Source organism: Chanos chanos, chromosome 7, assembly GCF_902362185.1.
Source record: "Chanos chanos chromosome 7, fChaCha1.1, whole genome shotgun sequence".
In the NCBI taxonomy this organism is placed as follows: domain Eukaryota; kingdom Metazoa; phylum Chordata; class Actinopteri; order Gonorynchiformes; family Chanidae; genus Chanos; species Chanos chanos.
This window is the reverse complement of record NC_044501.1, coordinates 17932999-17952989: the sequence shown is the minus strand read 5'-3', so window position 1 is coordinate 17952989 and position 19991 is coordinate 17932999. Positions and strand designations below refer to the sequence as shown.

At 40.5% G+C, this 19991-nt stretch overlaps 1 protein-coding gene across 1 annotated transcript in view; it reads right to left on the bottom strand.

Annotated features, from left to right (window-relative positions):
* The window catches only part of cacna1hb (calcium channel, voltage-dependent, T type, alpha 1H subunit b), a 47252-nt gene extending 38032 nt beyond the window's left edge, over positions 1–9220 (bottom strand). Inside the window, exons 1-5 of the mRNA XM_030779017.1 lie at positions 9113–9220; positions 8230–8363; positions 7282–7379; positions 5747–5906; positions 2954–3263 (exon numbers count right to left, since the gene is read on the bottom strand). Coding sequence (XP_030634877.1) covers positions 2954–3263; positions 5747–5906; positions 7282–7379; positions 8230–8363; positions 9113–9205 — 795 coding nt within the window. The 5' untranslated portion in view covers positions 9206–9220. The remainder of the gene's footprint in view (positions 1–2953; positions 3264–5746; positions 5907–7281; positions 7380–8229; positions 8364–9112) is intronic.
* Between the last annotated feature and the right edge of the window lie 10771 nt (positions 9221–19991).

Below are 19991 nucleotides of genomic sequence, written 5' to 3'. Positions count from 1 at the left end.
TCTGCATGGTGATTGGTACAGACATCGAAGAATGTCATTAACCAATTCAAAAGACCAATACTGTCAAGTTTGTGGCTATCATCTCGATGTATATTTGCCCAGCAGTGTTTGAAGTTCAGCATCTTAAAGTTCTTTTAGTTTTTATGCTGAACAATCTGTGCAGGTTGTTGTTTTGGCACCTTAATGCTCCTTGTTGCGGAGATAATATTGTGGTCTATAAAAACACAATTTACTCCATTGGCTCCCCTGGCCTCCTCTGTTACATCAGATCAATAAAACTAGCTGTTCAGTGCCCATATCTGTATGAGCCTATTCGTGTCAGTGCCTCGATAATTTGGGGTCACAAGAGTGGCCGACCTCATTACAACTGCGCTTCAGTGGGAAGGTGTTATTGTTCCAGGTTGATGTCAAAGTCCGTAAAACGACAAATTTCACTGCGTTGTTCGCATGCCCTCTCAGCAAAATCCCAACAAAAGGTCAGAGAATTCATGAAAAACAAAAAAAAGAACACAAGCAGGGTCTACAGACAACTGTAGAAAGAACTGGTTTGGTGGATGCTAGATAGAAAAGTGCCCATGAGATTTCAGTTTGGGTTGAAATCTAAATGATTTGATAATGGAAGATATTATTTTAAAAGTGAAGCAATATTAATCCTCAGCGATCTTTTCTGTCCTGTCAGAGGACATGCGATTCTCCATCCTGAAAAGATGAGTGTGCATGAGTCTTGATAAAGCCAATAATTTTGTTAATCATTCTGCTTATGAGGATTACTCTGTTTGAGTTGCTTTATATTTTTAAGCTGTTATTATGAGGTATCTTTTTGAGTCTGGATGTCCTTGCTGCGCAGCTCTAACCTTTCTCTGATGAATGTGAGCGAAAGGTGCTGATGTTTCAAAAGAAGGGACAGCACAATTCAATAGTTTGAGCTCTCTGATAGGACACTGATATCCTCCAATACAAATTCAATACAAGCTGCGCAACGCCGAAGAGAGAGAAAACAAACTGCTTTCCAACCTAAACAAAAAAACAAAAACCCCTATGATATTTATAACGCATATGTAATTAATATGTGATGTTTAAAAATGTGGCCACACAGAGCATCTAGCATTAAGCATTTAGATTAAGAGACTAGATCCAAACAGAAAAGAAATGTCCATGGCGGAGAAGCCTTTCTGGGAATACTAAAGTGTTTCCCAAGTGTTTACAGACCGTATCTCAAACCACACACAGAACGATCAAACATATCACAGCCACATTCTTTTGCCAAAGCACTTAACACATTCTGTCATTAGGCCCAGTTTTCATGGAGAAAAACACCTGTGTCCGTACTATAAATACAAAACTCAGATGGGTCAGGAGACTGAATTGGTCAATTGTAGTGTACTCACAGAAGCATTAGAGTGAAACTAAACAGTGAGCTTTGTGAGACAGAGTTATTTATTTATTTACTTTATTTATTTATTTCGCTACTCTCCACCTCAAGCATTGTGGTGTGTGAGTGACATGGAGCTGGTTTAACTTACAGTGACTCTAAGCTTGGCTTATTTTTTGCTCATAAATGATTATCCTCACTCCTGACTCTTCATGTATTATGAGATTACACAAACAAGGTTATGATGTCACAATCTCGTTGTACGATGTACAAGTGTGGACTGCATAAACCGTACATTTTCAGTATGTATGCTTTCAGTCATTTGTCCACCGTAGTGTTTTTTGGTATTAAAGACTAACTTCTCCAGACAAGTTCTCAAGTGTACAAACATCCCACGAGGCAAAATCAACTGCAGTACAAAAACTGCATTGGTAATAACTCATAATCTACACAGTCAGCATGCACAGAGGTCTGATCCCTGCAGTAGTAATTTGTCAGATACAACAACTACTTAACCAGCAGGCACAAGTATGCACTTCAGCTGCTTGAGTTACTCATTCACTTTTTTTGTGATGGATCATTTGATTATTTATTGGCATAATTGACCGGTCCACATGACACATTGCCTTGTAAATTCTGATGCTGGAGCAATATTTTATCTTCAGCAATGGTTAGATTGTTATTTAGATGGCAAAAGATCTTTAACTGAGTGCCTAAGACCTGGAGTAACTGTTTTCAAACTGTACTTTCCTACTTCCTACTATTTTACCTCAAGGTTTATATGACGTAATGTTGAAATAAATGTTACCAGCAAATTCAAGTTAGAGAAATATTTAACTGAAAATGAAGTTGAAGTAATTTTTTATTCCCTCTCATGTATGGATTTTGACATGGGATGGCGTGGAGTATATGAAACATATACAATATTTAACAGGAATCATTTAAAAATTGATAATCCACCTTGTCATTTATAATTTCATTAATTGATCAAAGGCGGAAAAGATCTGCAGAACCAATTGGATGTTAGCGTAAAGGTAAAATAATGAATAATGGTCTTTTCACTGTATAAATCAATGCACCAACACTGTTAAACTGTAAAACAAACAAACAAAAAAAAGAAATACTGTAAGCTATACAGAAATTTTGGGGCACCACAGATGGCAGCAGATCACTGTCAAATTACAGGAAATAGCTGTAAGATATATTAACAGTAATTATACATAATTATTGTCAAGCACTGAGTGCTATCATTGACTGCTTGTTTAGAGATTCATTTCCAGCAACTGCCGCTACTTGATTGACAGATTTCATGCTTCACATTTATATGGTTTAAGTTTCACCCCCTTGTATAGGTGTTCTTTCCAAAAAATGCATAAAAATGCATAAAAGAATAAAAATACATATATACTTGCATCCGTGCCAATACTTATTGATATATTTATTCATCTATTCTTTGACTCATATTCATATCTCAACAAATTGCTACATACCCATGATGCACACATACATACACACGGATGCAAACGCAGACACAGACACAGATGCAGACGCAAGCATGCACACATAAACACATGCACTAACCTGAAAGATGGCGATCCAGGCATATCCGATGTTGTCAAAGCTGATGGCTCCGTTGTGAGGATTAACATCTGACGCTCTACAGTTGTTGTAATACTGGTTCCAATTCACACATCCATTATGGGCAGAGCTGTGGAGGCCATACTCTGCAATGTAATCTCCGTTAAACTGACAATTGGCTCCTCTCTCCTTCAGGTGTGGGACATCAGAGCAACGTTGCATCCCGTTCTCCCGATCAGTGGAACAGATAAATGGGATATCTTCCATCTCCTCGTACTTAAAATATGGACTTAGAAAGGAAAGATTGTACTGCCTGCAGACAGAGAGAGAAAGAGAGAGACAGAGAGAGAGAGAGACTTAAAAAGAGAGAAATGTAGGGGAAAGAGACTCTAAGTTCTCTTATTCCACTTTAGCTAACTTAAGACTTACATTATTAACATTAAACTACCAAAAGAATCCTCCTTTTCTACACATGCTGGATTAAAACTTCAAATCTAAATAATAGAAATGAAGATCTTAAGAGAGTTTCTGTGCATATGAGAGAGAGAGTGTGTGTGTGTGTGTGTGTGTGTGTGTGTGTGTGTGTATCTTTGCTAGAGAACCATAACCTCATAAGGGTTGTGATGGAGGAAAAGTGACAAGAAGTCACCGTTAGCAAGGACAGGAGATACAGTAAACAGACAAGGCATGCAAACACACAAATACACTTGCACACACACACAAACACAAACACACACGTGCCTGCTCCAAGCACATTGTTAATGGAATGGACAAGTCTGAAGGGAGATGCTATGTGGCCAGACAAAGTCTCAAACTCAAACTCTAAAACTGCACATAGACTCTTGGGAATACTCTTGGTCAGCTGATCAAATACAAGATTGAACAAATTAGCTGTAAGACCACTTCTAAACATTGCAAGTTTATAAAATGTTTATAAAACACTTAAAAACTTTTTGAAGTGAAAATGCATTTGTGTTTGTGTTTGGGAGAGTGAAAAATGTTGTATTTTTGTGTATGTGTGTACACGTGTGCAAATGCTTGTGTTTGTGCTTGCGTGCAGGTGTAGCTGTGTACTCATGTCATAGCGAAGGCCATCTGGAACGTTCCGCGTACTGCAGTCCTTCAATCAGCAGAAAAGCTCCCTGTTACACACTAGAAAGTGGCATCAAAAATGCCCTCATCACACTTATGGCCAACAGCCATATAAAGGTTTGCCAGACCTGAGACTCAGAGAGCACAACTCCCCACGGAAGAAAAAAAGCCAGTGAAATTCAGCGGTAGACCAAATCAAAAAATATCCTATGCTCGATATGCCGCACTATGCCAAAAAAAAGAAAGAAAAATGCAACAACAGTCCAATCAGATGACAGAACAACGCTCCTAAAAGACAAACAGCAGGTGGTTGCAAAGTTCAACAGAACCTTCTGGTTACTTCCTCAACAATTGGAAACCTGATAATTCCCATCACTCTTCAGAAGCTACCAAGTTTTCTACCAGCCCAACAGCCAGACAAGGCTTGCTAGCTTTTCTGAGATCCAGCAGGAAACAATAAGAGCGGGTATCCCAGCGGAGATCCACAGACATGACAGTTATCTCCTCACCTAGTGCCTCCTCCATCAAACCAATGCTGTTTGGCCTTCTGAGAGCATTGCCTGAGACCGAAGTGATGCAAATATCAACGGCTTCTACAAGGTAAAAGCAGGGGTTAAAGTAGACTGGAGTAACCTCAGAGGATCTCTCTCTGTGCAGCCACTGGAAAAGTCCTTCCTCAGTCCACGCTCTGTTGCCTGGAATCTCGAATTACGCAGAATATCTTTTCCTTAAAACGTATGTGCTCTCAGGCATGACCGCAGCACCACGGACACAGATTTTCATGGACACGGCAGGTGCAAGAGAAATTCCCCGAGGTAAAACGCGGACCTTTTCGTAGCCTTCATCAATCTCTCTTAGCCCTTTAGGACCGTGAAGCGGCTGGCTTTCGTGTGGGGACCACCTCACAGGCTTAGTGTTCCCCTAAATTCCTCCACATCCTCGGCCAATATGAACGCAACAGGCAGACCAGGGTCAGCACTGATGGCCAACAATCAGTCCCCTTCAGTTTCAAGGACGGTGTTCGTAGAGGACTGTACAGCGGATTTACGGTCAGAGATGGGTGAAGGTGTGCAGGAGGACAGAAGGAACGATGCAAGGACCAAATCAGGACGCTCTTGTAGAGCTGTCATATCCAGCCTCCTGCAGTGGAGACACTGTCAGCTGACTCGTAACAACAACTGTCCCATACAGGCCACCTGGGTGGCACTCACCGCAGGAGCAAGCAACCATAAGGAGATTAGTATGTCTATGTGTCGACCCTCTGTGATATCAGCTATGAGTACTCTAACTGTGTCCAGTCTTCCAGGGATCACACTAGATCCCACAGCCACAGACAATGGCATGACACCCCTACCCTCAGAAAAAAGACATTGTGCTTACGGGGAGAAGTGTGTGTGCGCATGCGCGCATGTGTGTGTGTGTGTGTGTATGTGTGTGTATGTGTGTGTGTGAGTGTGTGTGTATGTCTATGGGCATGTATGTATCATAAAGAGTGTGTACCTGCACTTTGATATAATTGGTTTTGGGACGTGTGTGTGTGTGTGTGTGTGTGTGCGCGTGAGTGTGTGTGTATGTCTATGGGCATGTATGTATCATAAAGAGTGCGTACCAACACTTTGATACAATTGGTTTTGGGACGTGTGTGTGTGTGTGTGTGTGTGTGTGTGTGCTGGTGAGTTAACTTGTACTCTGGAGTTCACTCACATCTTTGCGTTTTCATCGAGGAAACAGCGGTTCCTGAGAAGGCCTGCCCACAGCTGCACGCCAACGATTCCAAAAATGAAGAAAACAAAAAAGCACAAAAGCAAGACATTGCCCAGCATTGGCAACGTGTCCAACAGCAACGTCACCAAGATACGCATACCTGCAACACACAAGATAACACACACACACACACCTTTTGAAATTTACACACAAACGATTGTAAATCTACACAAACCGTGTCTAAAAACAGGCTCAGATCAAATGGACAACATACCATACTTTGGACATCAAAAACCCAGACACAGACACACACACACACACACACACACACACACAAGAAACACCAAAACAGTCTTAACATAGAGACATCAACAGCACAGGCATCATAAACAGGCCCAATCTCTGTAATTTATATAAACATAGTGTCTGTGTCACACTTAAAGTGCACACAGTCCAAATACACACATATACATAGTGTACAGCCTGGGATATATCTTAGCTTATTTCTGACATTAATACAGCTGCTGTCCATGACACACGCATGCACACATACACACACACATGCACACACACGCAAACACACACACACACACATGTGCACACACACACACACACACACACGCACACACACACACGCACGCACACTCACACACACACACACACACCAACATACTGCTCTGAGGGCTGAAAATAAGTGAATAGGAAATGAAACAGCCACTGCGTCGCAGTCCTCACTGGAGTTCATTGGAGTTTAAATCTATTACTGCACTGCTACAGGAGTGGACAACACACTGGGGGCAACACTATGTGTGTGTGTATTCGCGTGTGTATTCGTGTGTGTTTGTACTTTAATGAGTTTCATCCAGCAGTGAAATTTAAGTGTTTGCTTAGTTTGATAATCATGACAGAAAGGGAACTCTCCTACACTGTAGCACACACACACACACACACGCATTCAGCCTGGGAGAACATCAAGATACACTGCAGTGTGTGGTGTGTGGTGTGTGGCATGTGGTGTGTGTGCATATGTGTGTGTGTGCATTATCGTCTTTATGCTCTACAGACCATGTGATGATGTTGGAAATGAAAATTCTCAACACTAAGCAGCAAGAGTGAGTGTCAGTGCCAAACCAGACAACTCTCTTTCTCTCTCTCTATCTCGCTCTCTCTCTCTGTATTTGCCTGCATGTGTGTGTGTGAGTGTGTGTGTGTCTATAAATATGCCAAGCGTTTCTTTTTTTGCCTCAGTGCAGTCCAAATCACTCGCTTCAAATCAATAACTATGAAGCAGTGACACTAAGAGAAAGAAAGAGTGGGAGAAGAGAAGGAGAAAAGTGGGTGAGAGAGAAAAAGTAAAGAGAAAGGGAGAGGGTGCGGCTGACGCAAAAAGACACACAAGAAGAAAAAAAAATCAAATTATCAAGATAGATAGATAGATAGATAGATAGATAGATAAAGAAGAAGAAGGAGAGAGAGAGAGAGAGAGAGAGAGAGAGAGAGAGAGAGAGAGAGAGAGAGAATAAACGTGGACTCACTGGGTACTCTATTGATGGCGCGTAGAGGTCGAAGAACACGAACAGTCCTGATAGCGGAGAAACTAACATTATGTCCATCTAGAGAGTACTCCAGCATCCTGGAAAATAAACAAATATGTAAGTAGGTAAGTAAATAAATAAATAAGTAAATAAAAAATATGCTGTTGAATCATCCATTATATATGTGTGCACTTTTGCATGCCATGCAGTCTCCAACTCCTGCTCCAAAGCAAAAACTTTAGTAAAAAAAACCAACTGGACTATTTCAGGTATTAATTTGAATTTTCATGACTATGCCATATTCTCTCACTCTAAAGTAAAATCAGTAATGAATCTAAATATGAATATATCCTTCACTAAAGCAGTCTAGCTCAGCACCTCATGCACACAAACTGAATTTTTTATTTATTTATTTTTACATTGACTGACACTTCTGTGTTTTTCTACCCTATGTTTGCTCAGTTTTATAGGGTATTCACACCAAATATTCACACCCACATCTGACTCTCTCTTTTCTCCCTAAAGTGAATCAGTCATTTTAACTGCTTTAGTCTTGGTTGAATTGTAGTGATTCTCAGATAAATTTGAACAGGAGCTGATCTCAAGTCAGTGCAGTCTGATGGTACCAGAGGAAGATAAATCGCAACCATCAGTACTTGAATTGCTGCATCCTTTAATTAAAAATGTAATTAACAGAGCAAACAAGTTTACGAATTAAAGTATCAAGGTGAAGTTAAATCTGTCCTTCTATACACAGTTGTAATCATTTGAATTTTTATGTGATTTATTATGCATTGACACAAAGTACAGAATGAATGAATGAATGAATGAATGAATGAATGAATGACTGCTTGCAGTTTCACTTAAAATAAGCAGGTTTTGTCAGACAGGGGATTGGTTCCAGATCTTTAGTGTCTCTGATTTCCAGTCTGCTTGGTGCCCTCTTACCCTGCCATGACTATAAAGAAATCCAGCCGGTTCCACGTGTCGCCGAGGTAACATCTCTGTCCAAAAATGCCCAAAGCGACCATTTTAACGACCATTTCTACCGCGAAGAATGCAAAGATGAAGTCGTCAAACGCCTGCAGAGAGACACCAACCAACCATGTTCACACAAGCACATGCACATATGTTAACATACAGATCATAGCAACACACACATAGACTTCCTCTCTCTCTCTCTTTCTCCCTCTGTAACACACATACACATACACACACAAACACACACACACACTCTTTCTCTCTCTCTTTTTCTCTCCCTCTCTCTCTCTGTAATACACACACGCGCGCGCACACACACGCATACACACAAAACACACACACACACACACACGCACACACACGTACACCCACACATACACACACACATGTACACACACACAGAACAAACATATTTAATGTGCTTTGACACTGTAACAGTCGCATTAGCGGCTGTGACTCCTTAGTCTTGGTCACTGTTTATCTATATGAGTGGGAGACCATGTGAGTACACACACTGTTTTAGTTCATTAATTCAGGAGCATCTTTCTTTCCCTTGCAGCCTTAAATAGACAGAAAGACCCGAAATCCCAAAGAGACCCAATCAAAGCAATAGATATAAAAATCCCAAACATTCCTCAAGGGAATGAAGTTATGTTTTTGGGTATATGTGTGTGTATGCCGGTGCATGTGCTTGAAAGCAAGAGTGTGTGTGTGTGTGTGTGTGTGTGTGTCTGTCTGTGTGTGTGTGTGTGTGTCTGTTTGTGTGTGTGTCTGTCTGTCTGTGTGTATGTCTGTCTGTGTGTGTGTGTGTGTATGTGTATATGTATGTGTTTGCGTGTGTGTGTGTTACCTGCAGTATGCTGCATCGGTCTGAGTGACACTCCAGGTCCTGACATGGCTGGAACATTCCCAGAGTCACGCAGTTGAGCAGAATCACCAACATACTCACACGTTCAAACCATGTATGGTCAAAGTCAAGGCTCATGGTTAAGACATAACATGCACACACAAAGAAAGCAACTCACAGGCCACAGTGAATTTCAGTAATAATCAGTAACATAAGCTACACAGCCCATTCATCTACCATCGATGCCAAGTCATAATAATAATAATAATAATAATAATAATAATAATAATAATTCATCAATATTTTGTCAAATATTCTGGTATTACCAATAAGTACAGTGAATATGAGGATGAAATTTCATTCAGTTGTATAAAAATAAGGAGAAAAATGAATATACCGAAAGGACACTAACAGCATCTGAGGATATTATGATGGAAAGGAAACTCCGTCCATAAAACAAATAAAAACGGTCTACTGTTCTATTTTCCTTAATATATAAATCAGCCGGACTTTATTTTGGCTGATTATGAGTAATAAAGTTAGGCAGGAGGATCCAAGGCCTAGATAATTTTGACATATTTAAAGGCATTCCATGCAGTTCAACATAATTCACGGAGAATGCTGGGCTCTCCTGAATAGTTAAAGAATAAGTAAATTTGTCAAATGAGGGGAGATGCTAAAAATATGTAGAACGGACCTAAGTATTATTTTAAATACAAGTAGAGCAGTTTTTTTAACCTCATCTTTGCCTTTTGACCACGTAATAGTCATTTTTTTCAGTGCATTGTTGTGTGACGTGACTGAAAGATGCAACAGGCTATTAGTGTACATGAGAGAACAACACAAGGGGTAGCTTGGTAAATGTTATAGGTCAACGAAAACGGACAGCACAGCAGTGGGAACGGTGCAGACTCAAACTGGGCCTGCAGATACCAAAAAAAGAAAAAAAAAAAAAAACATGATAATGTCAGTTCTCACTGGGCAGCTGGACTGCCGGGGGGTGAGGGGTAAGGCAAACATTCCCCTTTTTTCTGAACACTGGAGGGTATGACATCTACACCCACCACATATACTGTGGATATACACAGACTACGACCACATGAAATAATGAACCACAATTCATGTAAATTGCTGAGGACTGCACAGAAACCTATAAAAATGAGCTTGTGTGCGCGCACACACACACACACACACACACATGCTAAAACACTCACAGACTCACTAATTTGCTTTGACATACTCAACCTCCAGTTTCTTCAGAATATAATATTTCTTGAGAAAATGATGACAGTAGCAGTTTGGGTCACAGCTCTTACTCATTAAGCTGAACCTGATACGCAGTGACATCACTTCCTGTGCTGAAATGAAATGTAAGAGATTTTTTTTTTTTTTTTTGTCAGCCGCCATCACCATCCGCAGACTCCTCCCTCACAGCTCTTAGCCAACAGACACAAACATACGCTTGTCAAGATGTCTCAGAAAAGCTAAAATGGCTGCCCAGAGCTGTCTGTCAGAACACATCTCGATTATACAAACTCATCCGCTCAGCTGACAAGCACGGCAACACACACACACACGCACACACACACACACACACACACACGCACACACACACACACACACACACAGTGACACAGTCAAGACACACTCACTGCCAAGTCAACCTCAAACCAGAACTCTCAAGATTTCTGTAAACACGTGTATACCAGCCACTGACTGTCTAAGGACACGGAATGCAGGATTCTTTTATTTCCCTTAGATGAAAGAAAAATATTCACAGTTCAACAATGCCAGTGTCATTCCTAAAAGCAGTGTACGACCAGAATAGCAAAAAAACAGACCACCACAATAAAAAAAAATTGCCTCTGAATGCATTAATATGCTCAGTGCCATCACTGATTTATAAAATCTTTGTGAATGCACAACACAGAAAAACCATTCTATCATGGTGTCAGGATAGGCCTGTTTTTATATAAACATCATTTCTCCTCAGTGTCCTTTCTTAGTGTGCTATTCATACGCATCATAGTACCAAATATTGCCTCATGTATTACATGAACTTGGTGGTAGTAGATCCTGACGTGTACATGGGCTTGGTGACACAGGACTCCAGGTGTGGGGTTATTTGTCAGCTGCCCGTCAAAACCTCAGTTCCAGATTTGATGGTTCTTATTCAGATTACTCAGCAGTCTCCTTGGACAGGGACAGAATCTTTTTTTCTTTTTTTAAATCACGTACAACTGTGAACTGAACTGGAACTGAAAGATGAGACTCAAAGCCCCCCCTTTTTTTTTTTTTGGGCTGTCCACACTGCTCTGGAAACGTCAAATCTTTGTCACACTTGAAGGAAAAAAACCCGAAGCTAAGTCACCTTTAGTCGCTCCGTGAATATAGTTACTGAGTGTGAGTTCGAGCCCAGAGTTTATCAGCTAAGAGGCTTAGCATCATCTTGTTTACACAACAGCTGAGCTAAAACACAGTCAAACGTGCAGCTTCCTCACATTAAAGTGATTACACACCACAACAAACGGTGCTTTTCCTGGTTGCCTGGTAACAACATAGTGGCTTTTTCAGGGAAGAAAAAAAAAAAGATAAAGAGTTATATTATAACTGCTTTGTCAAGATTTTACATCCCTCCTGCCTCTAATGCACCTACTTTAGCTATTAAAGGGCTTGATAACTAGCTGATGAGCTAAACTGGGTGTGGTTGAGCTAAGAGAGATTTGAAATGTACTGTGCTATGGACCCACAATAGGGGCTTTCTACAAAACGGGATTCAGAGGTTAGCAAGGTTACAATAGGTTCAGATCAGAATGGTAGGTGGCTCACTTTGTATGTTAAGCACTGTATACTGTTGTGGTTAATTCCCCTTTTCTCCCCTTTTCCATATCTTTTGTTCATGTGGAATTAGACAAAACAAAAATATTCATTATGGCTCTCTGAGTTGGATGAGAATTTAGGGATGGCAAAAATCCATGACGGGTCTGACAAGCTTTTCCTGATAAGTCTCCTGGTGAGGAAATACAGGCATTCTTATTGGATGAATTATCTGTGTGGAGTCCTTGGACCTTATGGTGAAGTGCGTTATGTTGATTCAGAAGAGGTGACCCTCAGCATGCCTTTCATTATGGCCTAACTTATTACCCCCCCCCCCCCCCCCCATCCCACGTCCCCGCAAAGCACACACACACACACACACACACACACACACACACACAGGAGTATTACCGAGGGGTGGAGCACTGCTCTGTCTTCCATCTATTTCCTTCACTTTTTTCCTGTTTGCCGTAACAAATGCCCTTACTGTTTTTTCCCCTGAAAGTCTATATCATTCAAAGATGTGGGGAACCAAAGAAATGATATGGTAAATCAGTGCTTCTCACCTCCAGACTGTAGCAATCAGCAGACTGCAGATTATGACTACTGCCAGCTTCCAGTACACCTGGTTCAAGAAACCAAAGACTGCAGTAATCAATAGGTCTGTTGAATCAGGCTTGGTAGCACTGGGCTAGAGTAAAAATATGCTGTCTTGTGGGTCTCCAGGAATGGAATGGACGAGGTCTTTATATTTGATTTTTTATAACTTTTTATATTTGAACTTTATCTTTGACTTAATACCATTAGGATGGTGACTATAGGGAAAAATGATTAGGCCTTAAACAGAAATTAAGCCTCTTAAGTAAGACAGTATTATCAAATTAGAAGTAACTCATCTTGGTTAATTATTAATTTCTACATAACATATTTGTGCTGAATAAGCTATGAATTGTGTTCATATATAATTACAGAATGAATAAGATTAAGAGGATAATTTATTGTGCACTTTCTGTGGTTCTGATTTTGAATTTACACATTTATAGCCTGTTTTTTCCCTCTGCAGATCTGTGCCTTAGCAGCACTGAGAGCATTTTCCCTTTTCTTTTTCCTTGCACTTACAGCAGTTTTGAATTTCATTTCATAAGAACACAACTGCTCTTTGGAACTGAAGCAGACTGCACTAATTTTCTTCAGATTTGTTTTACAGGAGCCAAATGCTCTGCTCTTCACTGTTAAACCCTGCCAAGCTGGACTACGTAGGTTGATTTACCTTTTTTTGTTTTTTTTTCATTCTTTCGTTTTGTTTTTACTGAAAACACTTTACTGAAGTCGGCTTACTTGCATAAACTCTGAAAATTAAGCGTGTTTTGTGATATCACCCTGTAACGACCTCGTCTCCTCCCTAGCCAGTCTCAGCCATTCAGCGATCAGCGTCGCCGGTTTACTAATCACAGGTCTGATCATGCTTCATCCCTCATGCCTGCATTCACTCTATTCCCCTCTGATTCCCCTCTCTATTTAATCCCCACTATCGGACCAGATCCCCGCAAAGTCTACACTCCCCATGTGTTTTCTAAGCTGCCTCACTATTTTCAAGTCCTCGATTCTACTCAGTCCCCTGGGACCCCATTACTATAACCAAGTGGTCTGTGTTCGTTGTAGTCTGCCTGTGTCTAGTCCCCTGGTAACCCAGTTTATATATAGTCCTGGTACCTTGGTAACCCAGTTTGACTTCTCATTGTCATTAAACGATCCTTCTGTTACTCTGCACTTGTCCTGCTCCATGGTCCTTCCTGACACACCCTCAGGAGCTGGCTGCAAAGCTATGTATATTAAGCCACCTTTGCCCTTTGCCTGTAAGTGCTAATAATAATAACAATACTACTACTACTTCTTCTAGCTGCACCAACTACTTTTTTTTTTTGTCTGTTTATTACTCGCTACATTATCACTTATATAAATGAATCTAAGCATACTCTCAGATTTAAAACTAAAACAGTGATTTAAATACAACTAAAGTATTGTCTATGGATGTCTAGACAAGGAGGATGTCTACGGATTTTTTTTTCCTTTTGGATAATGAGGTCCAAAACAATCCGATGATGTCGGATACATCTTCCTATCAGAAGAGTAATGTGTTTCTCAGTCATACTGACATTTTGGAGTTAATTCAACTAAACAAACCTTGTTGATAAGTACTATTGTACAACGGTTAGTTTCGGTTGAGTAATTTGCGCAAATGTGGATATGTTTCCGTGTATGATAATAAAAAGAACCTAAAAGAAACTTGGGTATGATCAACAATAGCTAGTTAGCAAGCCTACCATATATCTAGCCCGTCCATGTGTGCTAAAAAGTGGCTCGCTAGCCTGTAGTGGGCTGTGATTTAAAGTGGCTTACTTGCCAACTGTATAGCTAGCCTTTACATGTATGATAAAAAAGTAGCTGGCGAGCCTGCTCTTGGCTATGAAAGAAAGTAGCTAGCTAGCCTTTTCGTGCATGATAAAAAAAGCAGGTAGTTAGGTAGCTAGCTAACTGACCTGTAGTCAAGAAATTGTTTATGTGTTGCTTTACAACATGTGTAAATGTAATCCTGAAAGAAATATTTTGTTGGTGGAGCTGAATAAATGACAAAAAACAACAAAAAACAAACATATTTCATTGTCTCAAATTATCGGTACTTGATAAACAACCTTGTTCGTAGAACTGCTGTATAAAAGCAGTATCACACTTGAAGTTGTGCTGTTATACTGTATATCAGCATGGCTGTGACTATCTTTGTGCCTACAACCGATTCACAGCCGTTCTGACATATACAGTATAACAACACTCCCTCTCGTGTGATATTGCTTGAATAATGCAACCTTTTTGCAGCTCTGTTTATGTGCTGTCCAAATCAAGTTACATTATTAAATACTCTTAAGTTTATTTTGAATCTCATTATTTCAACTCTAGCTTTCCTCTTGCCTTAGCAAACTGACATATGGACTCACTTCCAACATCTACTCACTAGGCTTCATAACACAGCTCAACTTATAACACAGCTGACTACATCACTAACTTCAAATCCCCCCCAGCAGTCATGGTAACAGTACCAGTGAACTTTATGATGACTTCTACAGTCATGATCATCCCTTTTCCTTCTTCCTCCTTTATTCCTTCCACTTCATATTCTTCATTTTATTATCATGCCATTCCTTGATATCCTCATGTAGTTTAAGTCCTCTACCCCAGTGCTTGCGTGTTATTCCAGTAAATGAGGCTGAACTATCTTCTTTGTTGATTAACTGGGCTTGTCCTACATGGTGGAAATATCACTGACATATTGTATGTTGCCCTTGTGTATGTTTGTGCATGCATGTGTGTGTGTGTGTGTGTTAGAGAGAGAGAGAGAGAGAGAGAGAGAGAGGGAGGGAATGGGCAAGAGCAAGTGAAAGAGTAAGCAAAAGAGAGATAACGAGATCTTGAGCCAGACAAAACAGAGACTGGAAAAAAAGGGCCAATTATAGTTGCTTCCGATTCCTGCGTTACCATGGGAACCTCCCACTGGAACTCTGTGGGAAAAGAGCAGCCTCAGTCCCTTTAGGATGGACACACAGGCACACGCTCGCACACACACACACACACACACACACACGCACACACACACAGGCACACACGCACACACACACGTGCACACACACACACACACACACACACACATTCAAGCCAAAATATGTCCCCAGATAACTTTAGCAAAATGTCATCAATCATAAATGCAGAGCAGGAGTTTTGTCCTGACCGTGTAACCACGCCCTCCCGCTGCAGGTATATTTGTCCATGCGACACTCTCACTATATTTCTGCGATGGAAGTTAAACTTAATGAAATCACTTCTCATAATCATAACCATTTTATGACTGTGTAGTTAAGACAACCCTCATTCAAAATGAGAGAGCTCATCCTACAATGCATTAAAATTACAGCCAGCATTACAACAGCCTGTGCTCATGCCAGTCACGTGTTACCTGTGAGCTGCTGTATGTCTGGCTATTTTTTCCCCAGTTTTACATTTTAGCTTTAAATTTTGTTGTCAACTACACAGGATTAAATCAAGGGCAAAAAACAACAAAATGTTTCAGAAACGTCAGAGCATTATTTGTGGGTTCATTTCAATTAAGCTGAATTTTGGGGGGCAATATTTGATGTTCATAAAAATCTGTGATGCCTGAAATTATGCATTAAAATTCACCCACCTTCATTCCAGTCTATGTCTTTTCTAAAACATCTTATTTTTCTTTTTCCCCTCTGAAGCTGGGGAAAAAGACCCATTTCATTATCATGAATCTGGATGAAACTAAAATCTTTTTTTTTTTTTTTACAAGTGATATCATAAAGCAGCAACGTGACATTAACTTCAGTTATTAATGAAAAAAAAAAAGACTGACAATCTATCCTGTATAACATGGAAATTTGCCTTAAGTATATTTAAAAGAGACGACATTCCTCAGAAGCCGTCATGGTATTCCTGGACATATCATATAGAGAGCCATGAGGAATTACATCCAAGCACTAGCTGAATAAGACCAAGAAAACCAGACACTCTGTTTTCTACTGCAGTGTGGAGATGGGAAGAATCCAGGGGCAAAGTTTGTGAAAGTGTATATATCAGCACTTATGTGCCATGTGATGGTAGCTGTAATTCATAGAAGAGCCTGTTCCTCTGCAGTGTTTTATTAATGCCATACTGTGCAGTGTTTACCTTCAAAACGGAGCAGTGCACACGGCCGTGATCGCATACGCCATATCTGCACTCAGATGAATGGGAAACGTGAACTGGAGTCAAACCCATTACAACGGCATGATGGTTTGGCGCAAAATATATTGGAAACATATACATATGTGCACGTGCAGAGCTGGAAACATCATTTTCACTAGAGGACAAGGAGACAGTGGAGTCATGCGGTAACACACACATGTGCCTGGTAGCGTGGCATCATGGGAACTCAAAGGTCAAGGCGAGGAGGGGCTGATAGATGAGGTAGAACAATGTTACCCACTGCTCGCTCGTAGGTCACGGACGAACACACACACACGCGTGCGCGCACACACACACACACACACACACACACACACCAAACTTAAAAATGCACATAAAGAAAAAACACACATGTAAGAAAAGAAGTTAACATACACACATACACAGAAGCCAAAAGCAGAGATGCTGTAAAAGTTACATTAGCATTAATGTATGCTAGAATTTACTCGATATCTTCACATGCATAATTTACAAAAGTCAGAGAGAAAGGGAGAGACAAGCAGGGTGTTTGTCGTGTCATGAGGTCATGGAGCTGTGTGCCATATAAACACACACACACACACACACGCGCGCGCACGCACACACACACACACACACACACACACACACACACACACACAGAGATCATATGCAGGGTCAAGCGTAAAGTGATCCATACTATACAAAACACAGCCCATGTGTGACCCTGTTACCCACTTGAGCACACTCTACTAAAAGCAAACATATAAAGGTACAGTACATTAAACATATATTTTTATATAGGCAGTTATGCATCTTCTGTGTGAGTGTCAGTTTTACATATGCCTTGTATGCCTATTTAATATTGTTTTGACAATGAACATCTTCAGATTATTCAGTTTCATTTTTAGCTTCATTTATACGTTTGCTATCTCTGTGTAAGGGGAGACGATACATGCGCACATTAAATTGGAATTTTTTGACTACACAATAATCTGAATGCAAATTTGAATCTTTTCTAAGATATAATTCTTCCTAATCAGTAGTTAGAGTTTCATTTAGTCTCAATCCTTAGCCAGATTACCATGGTGATAAAGCACGGACACGATGAGTCTTAAGGCCAGGGAAACTGTAAGACAACAGCTGACCCGAACCACATCCAGGTCACGAAGAATCAAGTGTCTTTAGAATGACCTAATCAAAACGGCTTTATTATAGTCTAAATATTAATGACAACCCCATCCTAACTTTGGCACATGCTCACACACACGCGCACACACACACACACACACACACACACACACACATACACAAAATCTATGAATGCTAGGAAACTGTGATTCTAACAGTGAGAGAATGATAGACTCTGAGTGTGTGCATGCAAGTGTGTATGTGAGTGTGTGTGTGTGTGTGTGTGTGTGTGTGTGTTTGAGAGAGAGAGAGAGTTAATTAAAATTGTGTAGGTAAATGTCACAAGGTATTAGAGATGAGCTGCTCTCTCTCTATCTCTCTCTCTCTCTTTCTCTGTCTCTGCATCTTGCACAGACACACACGCACACACACACACACACACACACACACACACACACACACACACACACACACACACACACACATGCACAATTATAACCAAGCTCCAGGAGGGTTATTAGACTGGGGAGTGAAGCAGAGAGACAAGCTGACAACTGCAGCTACCAACCTGTGCTGAGACATGAAACACACACACACACACACACACACACACAGATACTCAAATAATCAACAATGTGGATGGGTCAAGACCAGTACAGTCTAAACCTGATTGGAAAAGATGTGATAAACACAGGGAAGTCTGTGTGTGTGTGTGTGGGGGGGTGTTGTGTGTGGGTGGGTGGGTATGTATGTATGTGTGTGTGAGTGTTTCTCATGTCTCTATTTTCACTTGTGAGACTCAACATCAGCACAACACACAGGCCTTCAGGCTTCTGGTTCTCTCCAACGCCGGGTCAACAACAGGTAATGAAAAAACATGGGTTATTTTTCAGAAATCAAATTCACACAGATCACCAAGGTTACAAAAGTTCCTCTGTAAAACAGGAGTGTACCTCTGATCAAAAGGCACTGAGATGGTGGAACAGCAGAGCATGATAGAGACTTCGAACCTCAAAAAATTTACTTTAATTAAAATTTCTTTTGTCTCTTTCTCCCTCTGTCACACACATACACACACGCACAGACACAAAAACATAATTTGTGCATCATCAGCTGTTTTCCTCTCTTCACCCTGACACTGAACTTCAGTGTATATAATCACATTACAGCATGAGTAATTATGCCGCAGATTAACATATGGAGAGAGAAAGAGAGGGAGGGTGGAGGGACCAAACAGAGAGTATGTGTTTAATAAGACAGAGTGCCTCTCTTAATAAAGGAGAGAATGAGAGACAGACTGATGAATGACTGAAACATCGTCATTCAGTCAAACTTGGAACGACTTACAAGGACATCGCTATGGTTACCCCTCCCCTTCCCTTCCTCTCTGCCATTTCATCTCTTTTTCCAAATGGGTGGAACTTTCATCAGTGAAATTTGTTTTGTAATTTAAGCCAGGAAATATTGTGTTCCTTGTTGCCTTATCAATCGATTCCCTCCATCCATCCAGTCAACCATCCATCCATCCATCCATCCGTCCATCAATCCACCTGTCCATCTATCTCCTGACTCCATTTTGCTGGTGGTGTAAGTCAAGTGATATACTATAATGCACAATGCACACCTTTTCCCAAACACCCTCCATCCTTTCTTTCTCTTTTTTCCCTCTCTCTCTGTCTCTTTGTTTGCCACAAGAATATATTGTAACCCCAAAATACACGCACACATAACCTAGCCAATATTATTTCATGCAGTTGGTCAATATTCATCAGAATAAAGATTGAACGGTAAACAAATGTTAGAATTCACAACTAATATCAAGTTCATGTAATACACACTACCACATACCAGTGACAAACCATAGGTATTGACTAGAAACGCACATAAATTAAGTATAGGTTCCCCATTCTGATTTTAAGTATAACATTTTTACACTCCAGTATGAACGTCCCACGAAATGTCACGGTTCCAGTTCCAAAAACATCCTAGCATTAAGAGTTGATCCAAAGGGGAAAAAGGACTTCGAAATTTTCTCAAATTCATCCACAGAATAACATTTTGTCTCACATCTCCGTGAACCCATCTACACTGAGCTCAGGAAATTTACAGTCCAAATGAGGACTTCTACTGAGTTAATGGTCCTCTTATCTCAGCCCTTAAATGGCTGCTACTGATCTAA